The sequence below is a fragment of the Oncorhynchus nerka genome, linkage group LG8, assembly GCF_034236695.1.
Source record: "Oncorhynchus nerka isolate Pitt River linkage group LG8, Oner_Uvic_2.0, whole genome shotgun sequence".
NCBI lineage: Eukaryota > Metazoa > Chordata > Actinopteri > Salmoniformes > Salmonidae > Oncorhynchus > Oncorhynchus nerka.
The window spans coordinates 65672205-65691146 of NC_088403.1; the positions used below are offsets into that span (position 1 = coordinate 65672205).

At 41.8% G+C, this 18942-nt stretch overlaps 1 protein-coding gene across 2 annotated transcripts; it reads left to right on the top strand.

Annotated features, from left to right (window-relative positions):
• The first annotated feature begins 329 nt into the window (after nt 1–329).
• mfsd8 (major facilitator superfamily domain containing 8) lies at nt 330–18643 on the top strand. 2 transcript variants are annotated; one of them, XM_029648863.2, is made up of 12 exons: nt 330–722; nt 846–946; nt 1193–1236; nt 1686–1926; nt 3851–3964; nt 5483–5627; nt 5994–6052; nt 6310–6418; nt 6649–6783; nt 7153–7256; nt 8846–9090; nt 16351–18643. In XM_029648863.2, the coding sequence occupies exons 1-12, from the start codon at nt 664–666 to the stop codon at nt 16555–16557; spliced, it is 1563 nt and encodes a 520-aa protein (XP_029504723.1). In that variant the 5' UTR covers nt 330–663; the 3' UTR covers nt 16558–18643. The 2 variants fall into 2 exon arrangements, with proteins under 2 accessions (XP_029504723.1, XP_029504724.1); XM_029648864.2 differs by having other exon boundaries at nt 864–946.
• The last annotated feature ends 299 nt before the right edge of the window (nt 18644–18942 follow it).

Here is an 18942-nt window from a genome sequence, read left to right on the forward strand (position 1 = left end):
GGATCCAACAGGAAAGTGTGATTATTGCCAGGAAACAGAGACCGTGTGGCATGTATTGCTACAGTGTGGGCAGTATCAGAGGGAAAGAGAGATGCTAAGATCTAGTATGAGAGAGAAGGGGATACAGGAAATTAGTTTAAGGAGTATAATTGAGTAGTACGTCATTAGATATACTAATATAGTCTCAAATATTTTGTTATCTTTTTTTAAGAGCAACGGGGGATGGCAGGTCTCTAGCCCACACTCCAGTACAGTAGGTGGCGGTAAATGCACCATAACGTTGGCTACCAACCGCCGATAAACCCCACTGAAGAAGGAAGAAGAAGAAGAAGAAGAGTGGTATAGGAAGTGTTGACAAATATTACAGTTGAGCTTTTCACGTCAACGGAGAGCGAATGTAAATATTGTTTGCAATCAATGCTACTGTAGTCGTTGCACCTTAGCATAATTTGTCAGACTTCCGGAGTCATCTTTTAATTTAATATCATTATTTAATCGTACAAATTGTTCAATTTATGTGATGTCGTTTAAGTGAATCTAGCAGTCTAGCTGTCATCCAAGTAGGACTAACGTTATCTCCCAGAGACATGGCGACTTAATTAAATGACCCACCACACGTCTAGACACCTTCAAATTCGGTGACAGCACAACGTAAAATCAACGATGTCTCAATTTATGGATTCCGGAGAGAATACGCCATTGCTCAACGATGATTCTGGCAGGTGGGTTATAGCACAGACTAACGTTAAATTATTATTCCATAAAGCTTTACTGTATTTGCTCAAAAAGTTCACATTTGTCACTTGCCTCAATCATGTTTTTCTATCATTGTCGAGTTTATGTAGTTTGTCCTTTCCGTCTAGTGATGACTCCCAAAATGATGAATACAAGAGTAGATGGCGGTCAATTCGTGTAATGTACTTCACAATGTTTCTAAGCAGCGTTGGTAAGCAAATTTTATACCATTTATTTTATCCTAGCCACATTGCCTACCTTTTTAAAAGTGAATGACTGAAAGGATACCAGTAACTGCCTCTGGGAAAGTTGTTAGTCGTGGATGTGTGAGTCATAGATGTTAACCATAGCCCGAAACTGATAATGGTATGTGACATTTATTAGGCTGTGTTTATGCTGTGCAACATGTTTAACCATGGATATAGCCTAGGCTTAATTTATTTGTGACTTCCTCTAGGTTTCACTATTGTCATCACGTCAGTTTGGCCGTATCTGCAAAAGGTGAAGTTGACGTTGTTTTCCTGCTCTCGTCTTACAACTGTTTGGTTGAATATAAGAACCAACTAACTAACGTGTTCATACTCAATACTATTAATTTCACGTTTAAGTCCAATTTTAGACCTGAAAAGGAGAAGTGTGAGATTTTTTTTTGCCAAGAATAACCTCCCCAGCAATACTTCTTAGAAATGCCAGAACACTATATAAGCCATGTTTTTAGTTGGAAGTTGTGGGTATGCTATTTCACCCTCTCCCTTTTGAAATATAAATACGAAGCTCTTGAAATAATCCTCAAAACTGTGACAAATAATAGTGCATGCAACAAAAAATAAAAAATAAAAATAAATTAGAATGGTTAAATAAGAGATAATGTCGCACATGGCTCATGTCATCACAATCTAAAGCATGACTGACACAGTGGTTCTCAAATCTACTCTACTCTGCCCGTCTAGATTGATGACAGTGCCAATGCTAGCTTCCTTGGCTGGGTGGTGGCGGCCTACAGCCTGGGCCAGATGCTGGCGTCCCCCCTCTTTGGGCTCTGGTCCAATCACAGACCCAGGAGAGAACCGTTGGCCTGCTCTATTTTCATCAACGTCACAGCCAACATCTACTACTGCTACATCTACCTACCCACATCACAGAACAAATACCACATGCTCATGTCTCGAGCTTTAGTCGGTTTTGGAGCAGGTGGGATATGTCTCTGGTTTAGTCAGATGTAATACAGTATCACCAGTCGAAGTCAAGGGGCTCTTTCACTGCACACTTGTGCTTGCAGATTTTTCCTTTGGTTTTGTTGATTTGCTAAATCAGGGGTAGGCAACCCTGATCCCGGAGTGTCGCAGGCACTTCATATTTTTGATTTAGCAGACGTGGAAGACCGAGGTGTGTTTGAATTTTGGCAATCATTAAACTTATCAATTAGCTCAGTTGGGTCAGGTGTGGTGCCTAGTTGTAAACACAATTATTACATTTAACATTTTAGTCATTTAGCAGACGCTCTTATCCAGAGCGACTTACAGTAGTGACTGGATACATTTTCATATTTTTTGTTTGTTTGTTCTTTCTGTACTGGTCCCCTGTGGGAATCAAGCCCACAACCCTGGCGTTGCATGTGCCACGGTCTGTCAACTGAGCCACACGGGACCATGCAGTACCTTTCTGTACTGGTCCCCTGTGGGAATCAAGCCCACAACCCTGGCGTTGCATGTGCCACGGTCTGTCAACTGAGCCACACGGGACCATGCAGTACCTTTCTGTACTGGTCCCCTGTGGGAATCAAGCCCACAACCCTGGAGTTGCATGTGCCACGGTCTGTCAACTGAGCCACACGGGACCATGCAGTACCTTTCTGTACTGGTCCCATGTGGGAATCAAGCCCACAACCCTGGTGTTGCATGTGCCACGGTCTGTCAACTGAGCCACACGGGACCATGCAGTACCTTTCTGTACTGGTCCCCTGTGGGAATCAAGCCCACAACCCTGGAGTTGCATGTGCCACGGTCTGTCAACTGAGCCACACGGGACCATGCAGTACCTTTCTGTACTGGTCCCCTGTGGGAATCAAGCCCACAACCCTGGAGTTGCATGTGCCACGGTCTGTCAACTGAGCCACACGGGACCATGCAGTACCTTTCTGTACTGGTCCCCTGTGGGAATCAAGCCCACAACCCTGGAGTTGCATGTGCCACGGTCTGTCAACTGAGCCACACGGGACCATGCAGTACCTTTCTGTACTGGTCCCCTGTGGAAATCAAGCCCACAACCCTGGTGTTGCATGTGCCACGGTCTGTCAACTGAGCCACACGGGACCATGCAGTACCTTTCTGTACTGGTCCCCTGTGGGAATCAAGCCCACAACCCTGGAGTTGCATGTGCCACGGTCTGTCAACTGAGCCACACGGGACCATGCAGTACCTTTCTGTACTGGTCCCCTGTGGGAATCAAGCCCACAACCCTGGAGTTGCATGTGCCACGGTCTGTCAACTGAACCACACGGGACCATGCAGTACCTTTCTGTACTGGTCCCCTGTGGGAATCAAGCCCACAACCCTGGAGTTGCATGTGCCACGGTCTGTCAACTGAGCCACACGGGACCATGCAGTACCTTTCTGTACTGGTCCCCTGTGGAAATCAAGCCCACAACCCTGGTGTTGCATGTGCCACGGTCTGTCAACTGAGCCACACGGGACCATGCAGTACCTTTCTGTACTGGTCCCCTGTGGGAATCAAGCCCACAACCCTGGAGTTGCATGTGCCACGGTCTGTCAACTGAGCCACACGGGACCATGCAGTACCTTTCTGTACTGGTCCCCTGTGGGAATCAAGCCCACAACCCTGGAGTTGCATGTGCCACGGTCTGTCAACTGAGCCACACGGGACCATGCAGTACCTTTCTGTACTGGTCCCCTGTGGGAATCAAGCCCACAACCCTGGAGTTGCATGTGCCACGGTCTGTCAACTGAGCCACACGGGACCATGCAGTACCTGCGACACTCCAGGAACATTGCCATTTTTCTCCCACCTGTATTGTTGGAACAATTCTAATTTGGACGTGCCTGTCTAATATTTGGTTGTTGTTCCTGTTTATTTTGTGTTATATTTGCTTTTATAGGGAACGTAGCTGTTGTGAGGTCCTATGTTGCTGGAGCCACCTCACTGAAGGAGAGAAACAGTGCTATGGCTAACACAAGTGCCTGTCAGGCTCTGGGGTTCATTCTGGGTCCAGGTATGGTTGTTCTCCCTTTTCCCCATTACTCAGTCTCACAGTGAGAGTTGGCTGTCTTTCTACATTGGAGCACTGTATGCTGACCTGATACAAGTGCACATTGTCAGCATTAGGTATTAACCACACAAGTATGTTCGGTCACAATGAGCCTATAAGGCTACGTCAATTGAGAGAGGTGTGAAGACTAGTCAACCTGATTCAGCAGTTGATTAGCGAGTGTGACGATCTGTGGTAAAACTGAACTATGGCGTAAGTGAGAATACAACAAACAAAAAAAATAACGGAACCAATTTTGTTCAGTTTTGACATTGTACGACGCTAATCTCTGATAATCTCTGTACTAGCAACATAAATATTGCGTTGCAAACATTAAATAAAGAAATACAGCAAGATAAAGGAATGATTGTGATGAATGCTGGGAGTTGCCAGGGACCTCACGATACGATATTGTCACCATTTTTTTTCCCGGCCGCCGATACGATATGTATAGCAATTCTCACGATTCTATATGTATTGTGATTCGATACTGTGATTTTATTGAGATTTGATCTTCCAAACATATTGCTCACCATATGTCTTGCTGCAGAGAGACGAGACAGAGACTAGAGAGAGAGAGAGAGAGACTAGAGAGAGAGAGAGAGAGACTAGAGAGAGAGAGACTAGAGAGAGAGACTAGAGAGAGAGAGACTAGAGAGAGAGAGAGAGAGAGAGAGAGACTAGAGAGAGAGAGAGAGAGAGACTAGAGAGAGAGAGACTAGAGAGAGAGACTAGAGAGAGAGAGAGACTAGAGAGAGAGAGAGAGAGAGAGAGAGACTAGAGAGAGAGAGAGAGAGAGACTAGAGAGAGAGACTAGAGAGAGAGAGAGAGACTAGAGAGAGAGACTAGAGAGAGAGAGAGAGACTAGAGAGAGAGAGACTAGAGAGAGAGAGAGAGACTAGAGAGAGAGAGAGAGACTAGAGAGAGAGAGAGAGACTAGAGAGAGAGAGACTAGAGAGAGAGAGAGAGACTAGAGAGAGAGAGAGAGAGACTAGAGAGAGAGACTAGAGAGAGAGACTAGAGAGAGAGAGAGAGACTAGAGAGAGAGAGAGACTAGAGAGAGAGAGAGAGACTAGAGAGAGAGAGAGACTAGAGAGAGAGACTAGAGAGAGAGACTAGAGAGAGAGAGAGAGAGACTAGAGAGAGAGAGAGAGACTAGAGAGAGAGAGACTAGAGAGAGAGAGAGAGACTAGAGAGAGAGAGAGAGAGCCATGAGAATGCATTTCTTTGATCATTCATGGAAATAAAGTGCTGAAAATAAATTAGAGTTTTGGTGAAGCTACAGCCGACTGGCACAAAAATAATATTGCGATGTCGTCGATATGATAAATCATCAAATGTTATATTATATAAATATAAATATTCTGATATGTAACTCAATTGACCCCCCCAAACAGATCATTGTGTACAACGTGACATAGTGGGAAAAAAGCTCATTAGACAGCAGCTAAGGTGTAATATATTTGAATTTGTTTTTTTCAGCTCTCCAGGCCGGTTTGTCATTCATTGGTGAACAAGGTGTTAGCGTGAAGGTTATTGACCTACAGCTGAATATGTACACCGCCCCAGCTCTACTGGCTGCATTATTTGGCGTCATCAATATCCTGCTCGTCGTATTAGTACTGAGGTGAGCGGTTACATTTTGAACTTTTACTGACGTCTTGGATTTATCCAAATAACATCTTGGGATTTCACCCAAGTAGATTTACCATCTGTTCAAGTATATGTTCATCTGACGATGTTGACTTGGATAGTACCACGGGTCTCTTTACTGCCATGCTGGGAGCAGGCATGATTCATGATTTGAGGGCGGCAGGGTAGCCTAGTGGTTAGAGCATTGGACTAGCAACCGAAAGTTTGCTAGATCGAATCCCCGAGCTGACAAGGTAAAAAATGATGTCCATCTGCCCCAGAACATGCCAATTGTAAATGAGAATTTGTTCTTAAACTGACTTGCCTAGTTAAATAATTAATAATTATTTATTTTCAATAGGGAACACCAAGTTGACGACTATGGAAGACATATCAGAGCCATCAATTATGTGTCTGAAGGTACATACTTTGTCAAAAAGGTTGAATAAATCGGAGCCTTGTCTGTTATGTAGTTGATACTACCTTGTATTTAACCAGTAACAGCTTGCATGAAGACCTATAGGACATACCTTTTTTTAAAACAAGTTTGGAACATTGAGTGGTTGTGGATAGATTAGGCATATTTTTTGTTTTCTGTAGCTGAAACGAGATAAAGTAGTATGTTTGCTTTGGCTTGTAAAGTTGTTGAGTGTCATATCGTCACTCTTCTCTTACAGAAAGAATGGACGTCAGTCAGGAAACCGAAGGGAATATTGATCGCGTTGCTGTTTTGACCTCCAACGTTCTGTTTTTCATCATCATGTTCATTTTCGCCGTCTTTGAGACGTATGTACTGTTTATAGTCGCCGTGCCAATAATGTAGTATCATCGGCAATGCATCATAATAATAATAATATCAGTATTTGTTGAATACTTGAAGCTCATTTAGAAAACGCACGACTGTCGGGAAGTCACAAGTAAAAACCGGTGCAAGTTGTATTTGCTCATTTTCATCCCATTGTTTTTCCCACACGCGTCATCTGTGGAGGGGTTTTCTACACTCTTTTTATTTTCAGCATAGCCACACCCCTATCTATGGACATGTTCTCTTGGACTAGGAAGGATGCAGTGCTGTACAACGGTATCATACTGTCCTGCGTCGGCTTTGAGTCCATCCTGGTGTTTCTACTTGTGAAGGTTCTCTCTCAAAGGTAAGACGTTCAAATCTAATTTGATTTGGGTCACGCAAGTGTTTAGCAGATGTTATCGCGGGTGTAGCGAAATGCTTGTGTTTATAGCTCCAACAGTGCAGTGATATCTAACAAGTAGTATATACCAATTTCACCACAATACACACGAATCCAAAGTAAAATAATGGAATTAAGAATATATAAATATTGAATGAGCAATGTCGGAGCAGCATAGACGAAGATTCATTTCATAATAATGAAAACAATGACTGACTGTGTGTGTGTGTGTGTGGGGGGGACAATGTTAATTTGTGAATGCCACTGTCAGGATATAGTATTGAGAGTTGAATTGACTGTGCGTTGAGTATGAAAGGTACTGTTGTCTTCCAGGATTGGTGATCGTCCTGTGCTCCTTGGAGGCTTGGCTATCATATTCTGTGGCTTCTTTGTCCTGCTCCCATGGGGGAACCGTTACCCTGCCATCCAGTGGGCAGGTATGGAATCGATGGCTTTTTGACCTGTCCTTTTACCTTTAGGTCGTTTAACGTCGTGTGACAAATTAGCAGTCTTCACAATTCTTATAATTTTTTTTTTTTGGGGGGGGGGGGAGATTCAAATTCAACTGTAAATACAGTATGTTAGCAGCATAGACTGAGCTATAGGACTGCAGGAATGAATATACCGGTAATGAGACAGTGTGCGTTATACTTACAGTGCCTTCCGAAAGTATTCATACCCCTTGACTTTTTGTTGTATTCATACCCCTTGACTTTTTGTTGTATTCATACCCCTTGACTTTTTGTTGTATTCATACCCCTTGACTTTTTGTTGTTACAGCCTGAATTCAAAGTGGATTAAATTGTTTTGTTTTTCTCACATCTACACAACACAGTGACAAAGTGAAAACATGTTTTTAGAAATGGTTGCTAATTTATTGAAAATTAAATACAGAAATATCTAATTTACGTAAGTATTCACACCCCTGAGTCAATACATGTTAGAATCGCCTTTGGCAGCGATTACAGCTGTGAGTCTTTCTAGGTAAGTCTAAGAGCTTTGCACACCTGGATTGTACAATATATGTACAATATTATTAAAAAAGTTATTCAAAGGTTGTCAAGTTGGTGTTTGATCATTGATAGAAAGCACTTTTCAAGTCTTGCCATAGAGGCCACTCAAGAACATTCAATGCCGCCTTGGTAATTAACTCCATATTTGAAAGGTGAATTTGTCTCCCAGTGTCCGTTGGAAAGCAGAGTGAACTAGGTTTTCCTCTATGATTTTGCTTGTGCTTAGCTCTAGTCTGTTTCTTTTGACCATAAAAAAAACGTTCTAGTCCTTGCTGATGACAAGCATACCCATAACATGATGCAGCCACCACCATGCTTGAAAATATGAAGAGTGGTACTCAGACTGTTTTAAAGTCACCATTGGCCTCCATTGGCCATGGTGAAATCCCTGCGCAGTTTCCTTCCTCTCCGGCAACTGAGTTAGGAAGGACACCTGTATCTTTGTAGTGACTTGGTATATTATTACACCATCCAAAGTGTATTTTAATAATTTCATCATGCTCAAAGGGATATTCAATGTTTTTTAAATATTTGTTTTATTTTTTTACCCATCTACCAATAGGTGCATTGTGGGGCATTGGAAAACCTCCTTGGTCTTTGTGGTTGAATCTGTGTTTGAAATTCACTGCTCGACTGAGGGACCTTACAATTATCTGTATGTGTTGGGTACAGATAAGGTCGTCATTAAAAAATCATGTTAAACACTATTTCACAGAGTGAGTCCATGCAACTTATTATGTGACTTGTTAAGCAGATTTAAATGATGTAGGCTTGCCGTAACAAAGGGGTTGAATACTTATTGATTCAAGACATTTCCACTTTTTAATATTTAATTCATTTGTAAAAATGTATAAAAACATGATTCCATTATGGGGTATTGTATGTAAGTAAGCCAGACGCACACAATCTCAATGTAATCCATTTTAAATTCAGGCTGTAACACAACAAAATGTGGGGGAAAAATCAAGGGGTGTGAATACTTTCTGAAGGCACTCTCTCTCAAAACAACACAGACCTCATGAATTACACTGTCATCCACGAGACGTTTGCCCCAAACCCGGCGTTTGCCCCAACTCCGGTCTCCAACAGCTCCTTCGAGCCGACAGGCTGCCCTGCTGAACAGACATGGTGCCAGTATACCCCCGCCATTCACCTGGCACAGTTCCTTACCGCCGACGTCCTCATTGGAGCGGGCTACCCGGCCTGCAACGTGATATCCTACACGCTCTACTCCAAAATCCTAGGGTCCAAGCCTCAGGTATGTTCACGTGTTCAGAACACAGCTTCACCGTTGACACATATCTAATTCTAACGCTATCACACTGAACCAATTAAAGGGGGCATTGAGAGATCTAAGACTCTGTTAGCATTTTTAGCATTCCAACTCATTCATCCACTGTGACGGTGTGTTCCGAATGACAGTACGTCCTTTGTCATGAATGGGGCTCTCATAGGCCATATCTTCATTGGAATGAGAGCGGATTTTTCATTATCTTATTGCTTGTATGTACCCATACCTCCATTGTGACTCTCTGGACTCCTACTGCTTTGTGTTTTAATATTCTATGCCAGGTTTTTCATAAAGGAATGAGAGGCTGGCACACAGAGTATTGCTGCTGCCGAGTGCTTTATTCATGCAACATAATTAGGCAATGTTTAGACCTGGATTCAAATATTATGCTTGTTGAAGTATTTGTTTTTTTAAATACTTATTCTGTGTATTAGGGTATTTTCAAATAATGTTCCCGAATCAACTACTTCTATTTGAAAGTACTGTATTTTCAAATAATGTTCCCGAATCAACTACTTCTATTTGAAAGTACTGTATTTTCAAATAATGTTCCCGAATCAACTACTTCTATTTGAAAGTACTGTATTTTCAAACAATGTTCCCGAATCAACTACTTCTATTTGAAAGTACTGTATTTTCAAACAATGTTCCCGAATCAACTACTTCTATTTGAAAGTACTGTATTTTCAAATAATGTTCCCGAATCAACTACTTCTATTTGAAAGTACTGTATTTTCAAACAATGTTCCCGAATCAACTACTTCTATTTGAAAGTACTGTATTTTCAAATAATGTTCCCGAATCAACTACTTCTATTTGAAAGTACTGTATTTTCAAATAATGTTCCCGAATCAACTACTTCTATTTGAAAGTACTGTATTTTCAAACAATTTCCTATAAATACTGTTTGATTTTTTATTTTTTTTTAAATGCTTGTTTTCAAATACATTTCAAAATAACCCCAGGACCAATCAGACCTGGGCTCGTATCCACAAAGCGTCTCGGGAGTAGGAAATTGCACGTAAGTGCTGAGAATATAAATATTTATGTTAAGGGTTAAAATAAAAGCTAGGCTTTAAACCTCTTTAGTCATAAGAGTCCTAACCTAGTTGACAGATGATTTTTAGGAGACCTCATGAGCTGTCCTAACCAATTAAGCGTTATCAGCAGGCGACTTGATAATAGAAAAATACGGTGAGTCAGTGGTTCCTGCGCCACATGGAATTTGTTTAGGAGTTGTTAAAAGATTATTTCTATAGGACCAATGCATAAATAATCCAGACCTACATGCAATTGTATCTATTGCTCTTTTGACAATGATTTCTCACAACGCCTAAAAAAAAAACGTAACATGTTGAGAGGTCTTTATTTATTTTTCGAGCTTTCTCCTCTCAACTGAAACTATTCTCCGGGTCCTTAGTGTACAAGCGAAAGTAGTGTTTTTTTTTTTTTTTTGTTGTCAGTAAAGCTGATAGACTAAAGTTGATGTTTTGAGTCCATACCAATGCTTTAAATGACATTAAAAGACAGTTTTGTTCAGGTAAAAAAAGAAGTGCAATTCGAATTCCCCTTTAATTACCCATCTGGCCCTTTTTTAGTGGCACCTCTAGCAATTTAATTGAGAGGGTTTTGGGGAAAGGTTTTCTGTCAACCCACAAGACATCAACTGGATACACACAGAGTGATAAATGAATGCACACACACCACACAGACATCGGCAATATCTCTGGAAATGTATTGGTTGATATTGTGTTAGGTTTTTGTTTTTTTAAACCAATAGTGGCTAACCAGGGGTGGGATAATGTCAATGTTGCGTTGATTTAGCTAGTAACTGGGAGCTTGCGTTGTTCCGATACTCTCAGAATTGTTTGGCGAGCTAATCATAGGTGTGCTGTGAGCTACTGGTAGTTCGCAATCGATCTGTTAGAGACCTGAGCGATCATATTAGGTTATCCCTTTGGTCATGCCTATAAGTTGGGAAATTGAAAGCATCTAGGGCTTATGTTAAAAGGTAGACTCAGCGAGAGGCTCTACCTCACTGCAGTTTTTGGTCCTGTGGCTTCCATGCTGTACACAGCGTGAAGCTAACCCGTGCACATGTGCAGTTACTGTGGGAGAGCGAATTGTTGCGTCTCGCTCATCTCAATATCCTCTCAGGTGCTGCTCGCGGTGGCAACGTCAGTCTAGCTTTAACTCTGTGTTCAATGACAATGATAGATCTTTCAAACATTGTATGCAACTATAGAAACGGTGGACTCTAGCAAGAGTTTTTTTTTGACTTGGTTCAGAGTTCAATGTGCCACCATTTCGTGTTGTAAGAATCCAGATGATTAAGGGGACAATCTAAATAGAGTACCGGAGATGGGGAAAGGCTGCAGGATTATGCTGTGTGCTTTGTCAGTCACGCACAACATGGAAAGGAAAACACAAGTGATAAACCCCTGTGTGTGAATGTGAGGATAATGTAGTGTGCATGTTTACTGCTTGTCCTGATTAGTGTGCGAGGCTGCTTACAGAATGTCTATAAAATCTGTTTTGGGTCCATCCTGGGTCCACGTTGGGCTTTCAGCCTCATCTGTGTCATGGTGCTGGGGGCCATACTTCTCCTGGGGGCCCTCTACCACAAACTCATCTCCTTCGCCGTGCGTCATGGCAGGATCCTGGAGTAAGAAATGTAGACCCCACACCCATTTTAGAGCGGGGGTTGGGACGGGACTTTTTGTCGAAAATGAGAAGCTTTCACTAATGAAGTTGCTGCCGTGGATGTGGTGACCGTTTCACAATGCCTGATAGTTTGTCACTCAGGTTGCATTCACCAACAGGAATAAGGAAGACTGGAGGGAGAAACTGCTGCTGAAATCGTCAAGGTGCTAATGAGTGGAGACAGGGAAGTTGCAAGGGAGGGGCGTGGCCAGCGTAGAGGAAAAAACCTGGTTTCTACCATGAGCCTTTGCAACAGCAACATTGTCGTTAAATGACTTGATGCCTACCGTGTATTGCCAAGGGAGGGGCGTGGCCAGCGTAGAGGAAAAACCTGGTTTCTACCATGAGCCTTTGCAACATTGTCGTTAAATGACTTGATGCCTACCGTGTATTGCCAAGGGAGGGCGTGGCCAGCGTAGAGGAAAAACCTGGTTTCTACCATGAGCCTTTGCAACAGCAACATTGTCGTTAAATGACTTGATGCCTACCGTGTATTGCCAAGGGAGGGGCGTGGCCAGCGTAGAGGAAAAACCTGGTTTCTACCATGAGCCTTTGCAACAGCAACATTGTCGTTAAATGACTTGATGCCTACCGTGTATTGCCAAGGGAGGGGCGTGGCCAGCGTAGAGGAAAAACCTGGTTTCTACCATGAGCCTGCAACAGCAACATTGTCGTTAAATGACTTGATGCCTACCGTGTATTGCCAAGGGAGGGGCGTGGCCAGCGTAGAGGAAAAACCTGGTTTCTACCATGAGCCTTTGCAACAGCAACATTGTCGTTAAATGACTTGATACGTGTATTGCCAAGGGAGGCGTGGCCAGCGTAGAGGAAAAACCTGGTTTCTACCATGAGCCTTTGCAACAGCAACATTGTCGTTAAATGACTTGATGCCTACCGTGTATTGCCAAGGGAGGGGCGTGGCCAGCGTAGAGGAAAAAACCTGGTTTCTACCATGAGCCTTTGCAACAGCAACATTGTCGTTAAATGACTTGATGCCTACCGTGTATTGCCAAAATGATTTATTTGTTCAACAGGAGTGATGAATGTGTTGATATAACGGTAATATTGTCAACATACATCAGAATTGGTAAAAAAAAAGAAAAAAGTTGTGCATGCCAACATATTAGGCAATAATTAAGAGCAGACAAATTATATCAAGTGTTTTACCATTGCAACATTTGATGTAAAGTCACATTCATCTGGGTGTCTGAAATGTGCTATACAGTTCACAGCTGCCCATGCCTCTTCGTGATTGGTTATTTCCAATAATTTACAACGATGAGACTCAATCACCATCTTTCAAACTGTCGTGACGACCAGCTGAGATGAACCCTTTTAGGAGTTGATTTTACTCCTGGCTCAGAGTTTATCTGGTCAGTGTCTTACCAAGCTAATACCTACTGTGAGCTGGGTGTTTTTGTCTGTCTTAGAAACAGGTTTTAACAGGATTCTTAGGACCTTTTTATGCGATGCTTTGTGGATACGGGCTCTGGCTTCAAATGCATGGGAGTGTTTTTACATATTTTGTATTTGAAAATTACACTTCTATTTGAGTATTTACAAATAAATGTCCAAATATTCAAAGAAAATATATATCCCAATACTTACTGTATGTAAATGTATTGAATATTTTAAACCAGGTCTGGTTTACACTTCCCATCAATCTTTGTCAGGCCAACCACAGGCCTCTCATTCCTTCATATCATTTCAACCCGGTATTCTCAAGTGTGCATATCATATTTTTCTACGATGCCAGGTTTAACGTTTAAAAAAAGTTCTCAGCTGACTAGACTGGTACAGTGTGAGTGTAAAAAGCTAGACTGGTACAGTGTGTGTGTAAAAAGCTAGACTGGTACAGTGTGTGTAAAAGACTAGACTGGTACAGTGTGTGTGTAAAAAGCTAGACGGGTACAGTGTGTGTAAAAAGCTAGACTGGTACAGTGTGTGTAAAAAGCTAGACTGGTACAGTGTGTGTAAAAAGCTAGACTGGTACAGTGTGTGTAAAAAGCTAGACTGGTACAGTGTGTTTGTAAAAGACTAGACTGGTACAGTGTGTGTAAAAAGCTAGACTGGTACAGTGTGTGTAAAAAGCTAGACTGGTACAGTGTGTGTAAAAGACTAGACTGGTACAGTGTGTGTAAAAGACTAGACTGGTACAGTGTGTGTAAAAGACTAGACTGGTACAGTGTGTGTAAAAGACTAGACTGGTACAGTGTGTGTGTAAAAAGCTACACTGGTACAGTGTGTGTAAAAAGCTACACTGGTACAGTGTGTGTAAAAAGCTACACTGGTTCTGTGTGTGTAAAAAGCTAGACTGGTACAGTGTGTGTGTAAAAAGCTAGACTGGTACAGTGTATGTGTAAAAATGACTTTATTTGTGTCAAAAAGCTAGACTGACAGTGTGTGTGTAAAAAGCTAGACTGGTACAGTGTGTGTGTAAAAGCTAGACTGGTACAGTGTGTGTGTAAAAAGCTAGACTGGTACAGTGTGTGTGTAAAAAGCTAGACTGGTACAGTGTGTGTGTAAAAAGCTAACTGGTACAGTGTGTGTGTAAAAAGCTAGACTGGTACAGTGTGTGTGTAAAAGCTAGACTGGTACAGTGTGCAACATTTGTGTAAAAAGCTAGACTGGTACAGTGTGTGTGTGTAAAAAGCTAGACTGGTACAGTGTGTGTGTAAAAAGCTAGACTGGTACAGTGTGTGTGTGTAAAGCTAGACTGGTACAGTAACTGTGTGACTGGACAAAAGCTAGATCTTTCACAGTGTGTGTGTAAAAAGCTAGACTGGTACAGTGTGTGTGCAAAAAGCTAGACTGGTACAGTGTGTGTGTAAAAAGCTAGACTGGTACAGTGTGTGTGTAAAAAGCTAGACTGGTACAGTGTGTGTGTAAAAAGCTAGACTGGTACAGTGTGTGTGTAAAAAGCTGGGAGGCTTTTTTGTAAAAAGCTAGACTGGTACAGTGTGTGTGTAAAAAGTCTAGACTGGTACAGTGTGTGTGTAAAGCTAGACTGGTACTTTGTGTGTGTGTAAAAAGCTAGACTGGTACAGTGTGTGTGTAAAAAGCTAGACTGGTACAGTGTGTGTGTAAAAAGCTAGACTGGTACAGTGTGTGTGTTTTTACTGGTACAGTGTGTGTGTAAAAAGCTAGACTGGTACAGTGTGTGTGTAAAAGCTAGACTGGTACAGTGTGTGTGTAAAAAGCTAGACTGGTACAGTGTGTGTGTAAAAGCTAGACTGGTACAGTGTGTGTAAAAAGCTAGACTGGTACAGTGTGTGTGTAAAAAGCTGTAAAAGCTAGACTGGTACAGTGTGTGTAAAAGCTAGACTGGTACAGTGTGTGTGTAAAAAGCTAGACTGGTACAGTGTTTGTAAAAAGCCAGACTGGTACAGTGTGTGTGTAAAAAGCTAGACTGGTACAGTGTGTGTGTAAAAAAGCTAGACTGGTACAGTGTGTGTGTAAAAAGCTAGACTGGTACAGTGTGTGTGTAAAAAGCTAGACTGGTACAGTGTTGTGTAAAAGCTAGACTGGTACAGTGTGTTGTAAAAAGCTAGACTGGTACAGTGTGTGTGTAAAAGCTAGACTGGTACAGTGTGAGTGTAAAAAGCTAGACTGGTACAGTGTGTGTGTAAAAGCTAGACTGGTACAGTGTGTGTGTAAAAGCTAGACTGGTACAGTGTGTGTGTAAAAAGCTAGACTGGTACAGTGTGTGTGTAAAAAGCTAGACTGGTACAGTGTGTGTGTAAAAAGCTAGACTGGTACAGTGTGTGTGTAAAAAGCTAGACTGGTACAGTGTGTGTGTAAAAAGCTAGACTGGTACAGTGTGTGTGTAAAAAGCTAGACTGGTACAGTGTGTGTGTAAAAAGCTAGACTGGTACAGTGTGTGTAAAAAGCTAGACTGGTACAGTGTGTGTGTGTGACTGGTGTAGCTAGACTGGTACAGTGTGTGTGTAAAAAGCTAGACTGGTACAGTGTGTGTGTAAAAAGCTAGACTGGTACAGTGTGTGTGTAAAAAGCTAGACTGGTACAGTGTGTGTGTAAAAAGCTAGACTGGTACAGTGTGTGTGTAAAAAGCTAGACTGGTACAGTGTGTGTGTAAAAAGCTAGACTGGTACAGTGTGTGTGTAAAAAGCTAGACTGGTACAGTGTGTGTGTAAAAAGCTAGACTGGTACAGTGTGTGTGTAAAAAGCTAGACTGGTACAGTGTGTGTGTAAAAAGCTAGACTGGTACAGTGTGTGTAAAAAGCTAGACTGGTACAGTGTGTGTGTAAAAAGCTAGACTGGTACAGTGTGTGTGTAAAAAGCTAGACTGGTACAGTGTGTGTGTAAAAAGCTAGACTGGTACAGTGTGTGTGTAAAAAGCTAGACTGGTACAGTGTGTGTGTAAAAAGCTAGACTGGTACAGTGTGTGTGTAAAAAGCTAGACTGGTACGGTGTGTGTGTAAAAAGCTAGACTGGTACGGTGTGTGAAAGTGAACAAAATGGAATAAACAACATGTGGGTCTTTTTTTTTCTCCTGTCCCCCAGGGTGTGTACATGGGGTGGTTGACAGCCTCTGGTAGCGGGGCCCGGACCCTGGGGCCCGTGTTCGTCTCCCAGGTGTACACAATCCTGGGTCCACGTTGGGCTTTCAGCCTCATCTGTGTCATGGTGCTGGGGGCCATACTTCTCCTGGGGGCCCTCTACCACAAACTCATCTCCTTCGCCGTGCGTCATGGCAGGATCCTGGAGTAAGAAATGTAGATCCCACACCCATTTTAGAGCGGGGGGTGGGACGGGACTTTTTGTCGACTTTAATCCTAGAAGCTTTCACTAATGAAGTTCCTGCCGGGGATGTGGTGACAGTTTCACAATGCCTTATAGTTTGTCACTCAGGTTTGATATTGAAGATGTTTGGTCAAGAACAAAACGGTTGGGCCATTTATTTTCTCCTGAGTTGAGATGACTTCTCCAGTTGAAAAAGGAACTACTTCTTCTACCACTAAATGTATTGCAGTAACTACTACTTCTCTGATTTTGTATGGAAAAGCATTTCAAAATGTGCTCTATCTCTCTCTTTTTGAATGTGTACTTGGCTGGTTTGGGGGACCACTGATTTAAACATCGGTTAATTTGTTAGTTTTTATGTTGTAAATGGTTTGAATAATGGTCACTTAGTATTGAAAAATATGTACATGCATGTAGTTGAAGTGGCTGATTCCAACTGAGTCACTTGTTATTGAAATAATGGAAAACCTGTGATGTGAAATTGTGGGTATAAACTCAGCAAAAAAAGAAACGTCCATTTTTCAGGACCCTGTCTTTCAAAGATAATTCGTAAAAATCCAAATAACTTCACAGATCTTCATTGTAAAGGGTTTAAACACTGTTTCCCATGCTTGTTCATTGAATCATAAATAATTAATGAACATGTACATGTGGAACGGTCGTTAAGACACTAACAGCTTACAGACGGTAGGCAATTAAGGTCACAGTTCTGAAAACTTAAGACACTTACATCGAGGCCTGTACTCTGGAGCAGGATCGATTGAGGTGGAGCGTCCGTCGTGGTCTGGGGCGGTGGATCACAGCATCATTGGACTGAGCTTGTTGTCATTGCAGGCAATCTCAACGCTGTGCGTTACAGGGAAGACATCCTTCTCCCTCATGTGGTACCCTTCCTGCAGGCTCATCCTGACATGACCCTCCAGCATGACAATGCCACCAGCCATGCTGCTCGTTCTGTGTGTGATTTCCTGCAAGACAGGAATGTCAGTGTTCTGCCATGGCGAAGAGCCCGGATCTCAATCCCATTGAGCACGTCTGGGACCTGTTGGGTCAGAGGGTGAGGGCTAGGGCCGTTCCCCCCAGAAATGTCTGGGAACTTGCAGGTGCCTTGGTGGAAGAGGGCAGTAACATCTCACAGCAAGAACTGGCAAATCTGGTGCAGTCCATGACTCCCCCCCCCTTTGTTCAGGGACACATTATTCATTTTCTGTAAGACACATGTTTGTGGAACTTGTTCAGTTTGTCTCAGTTGTTGAATCTTATGTTCATACAAATATTTGCATGTTAAGTTTGCTGAAAATAAACACAGTTGACAGTGAGAGGACGGTTGTTTATTTTTTTGCTGATTTTATATTGGATTATGTTATAAGAAGAGGTGCAACTCTTGCTTGTGAATCTTAATGCTAATGCATTGACATCATTGTTTTTTTTCATCTATTAAAGTATCCATAATTTTTGTGAATGTTGAATTACAAAGAGTATTTAGAAACATATTTTTTGTTATACTAACAAGAGTCCTGCCTCTAGCGCAGACTGGTAAGAACATTTCTACCACATCTTGACTTTGTTGTTCTTTGAAGCAGTCTTACATCCTGATAATGATTTGCTATCATGAGATTGTCATTTTTTTTTTACTATACATTGATAATGCCTACAGTAAGAATCCATCAATAAATGCAGTCACATATTAAAAAGGACCTGTTGTATTGATTGAAAAAGGAAAGGTCTATTATATTATTCTGAGTGGCTGCGTGACCGGACTGGATACCTCTTCCCGATGGCCAAACAAAAAGTGTCTTGTGTACAGGGGTCGTTCTTTGTAAAGTAGGGGACCAGTGAGGATTTCCTAAGCCGGACAACTAGTTACAGCTGTTAAGTCATTGATAATAATCAGCAAACATTTGTTATGTCATTACATTAAGATATAAAAGTGGGGATCAAAATTCACAAAGTTGATTTAAAAAAAAAATCTGTGTTTAAGTCTTTTATCATGGTTGGTGTCTTGAGAGATTTGTCCAAAATCGTTTGTGATAAATAAATAAATAAAAAAGTCCTTTCATGTGTATTTTATTCTGGTAGCTTCTCTGCTGCTTTCCAATCCCTCTTCTCAGACACCCGTGTAGATGATTGTATGTCTTCATCAGCCTGTATCATTTTCACAATTCTGTCATCAAAATACATACAGTATATATTGACGGTTAACATTTATAATTTCTATAAATCAATTATTTTGTTTTGTATCATTTAACCTGGAGCACCATAGCATATGACACAGTTCAAACAGTTTATTTTGGATGGATATATAGATTTAACTTTTCTTTTGACACTTTACAGCCAAGTTTTGTGCTTTTA

Bases quoted from the DNA above. Each gene is read 5' to 3' on its own strand.
- mfsd8 (XM_029648863.2), top strand. From the start codon at position 664: ATGTCTCAATTTATGGATTCCGGAGAGAATACGCCATTGCTCAACGAT. The intron at 947-1,192 runs GTAAGCAAATTT...GACTTCCTCTAG, and splicing joins AATGTTTCTAAGCAGCGTTG to GTTTCACTATTGTCATCACG. The intron at 3,965-5,482 runs GTATGGTTGTTC...TGTTTTTTTCAG, and splicing joins GGGGTTCATTCTGGGTCCAG to CTCTCCAGGCCGGTTTGTCA.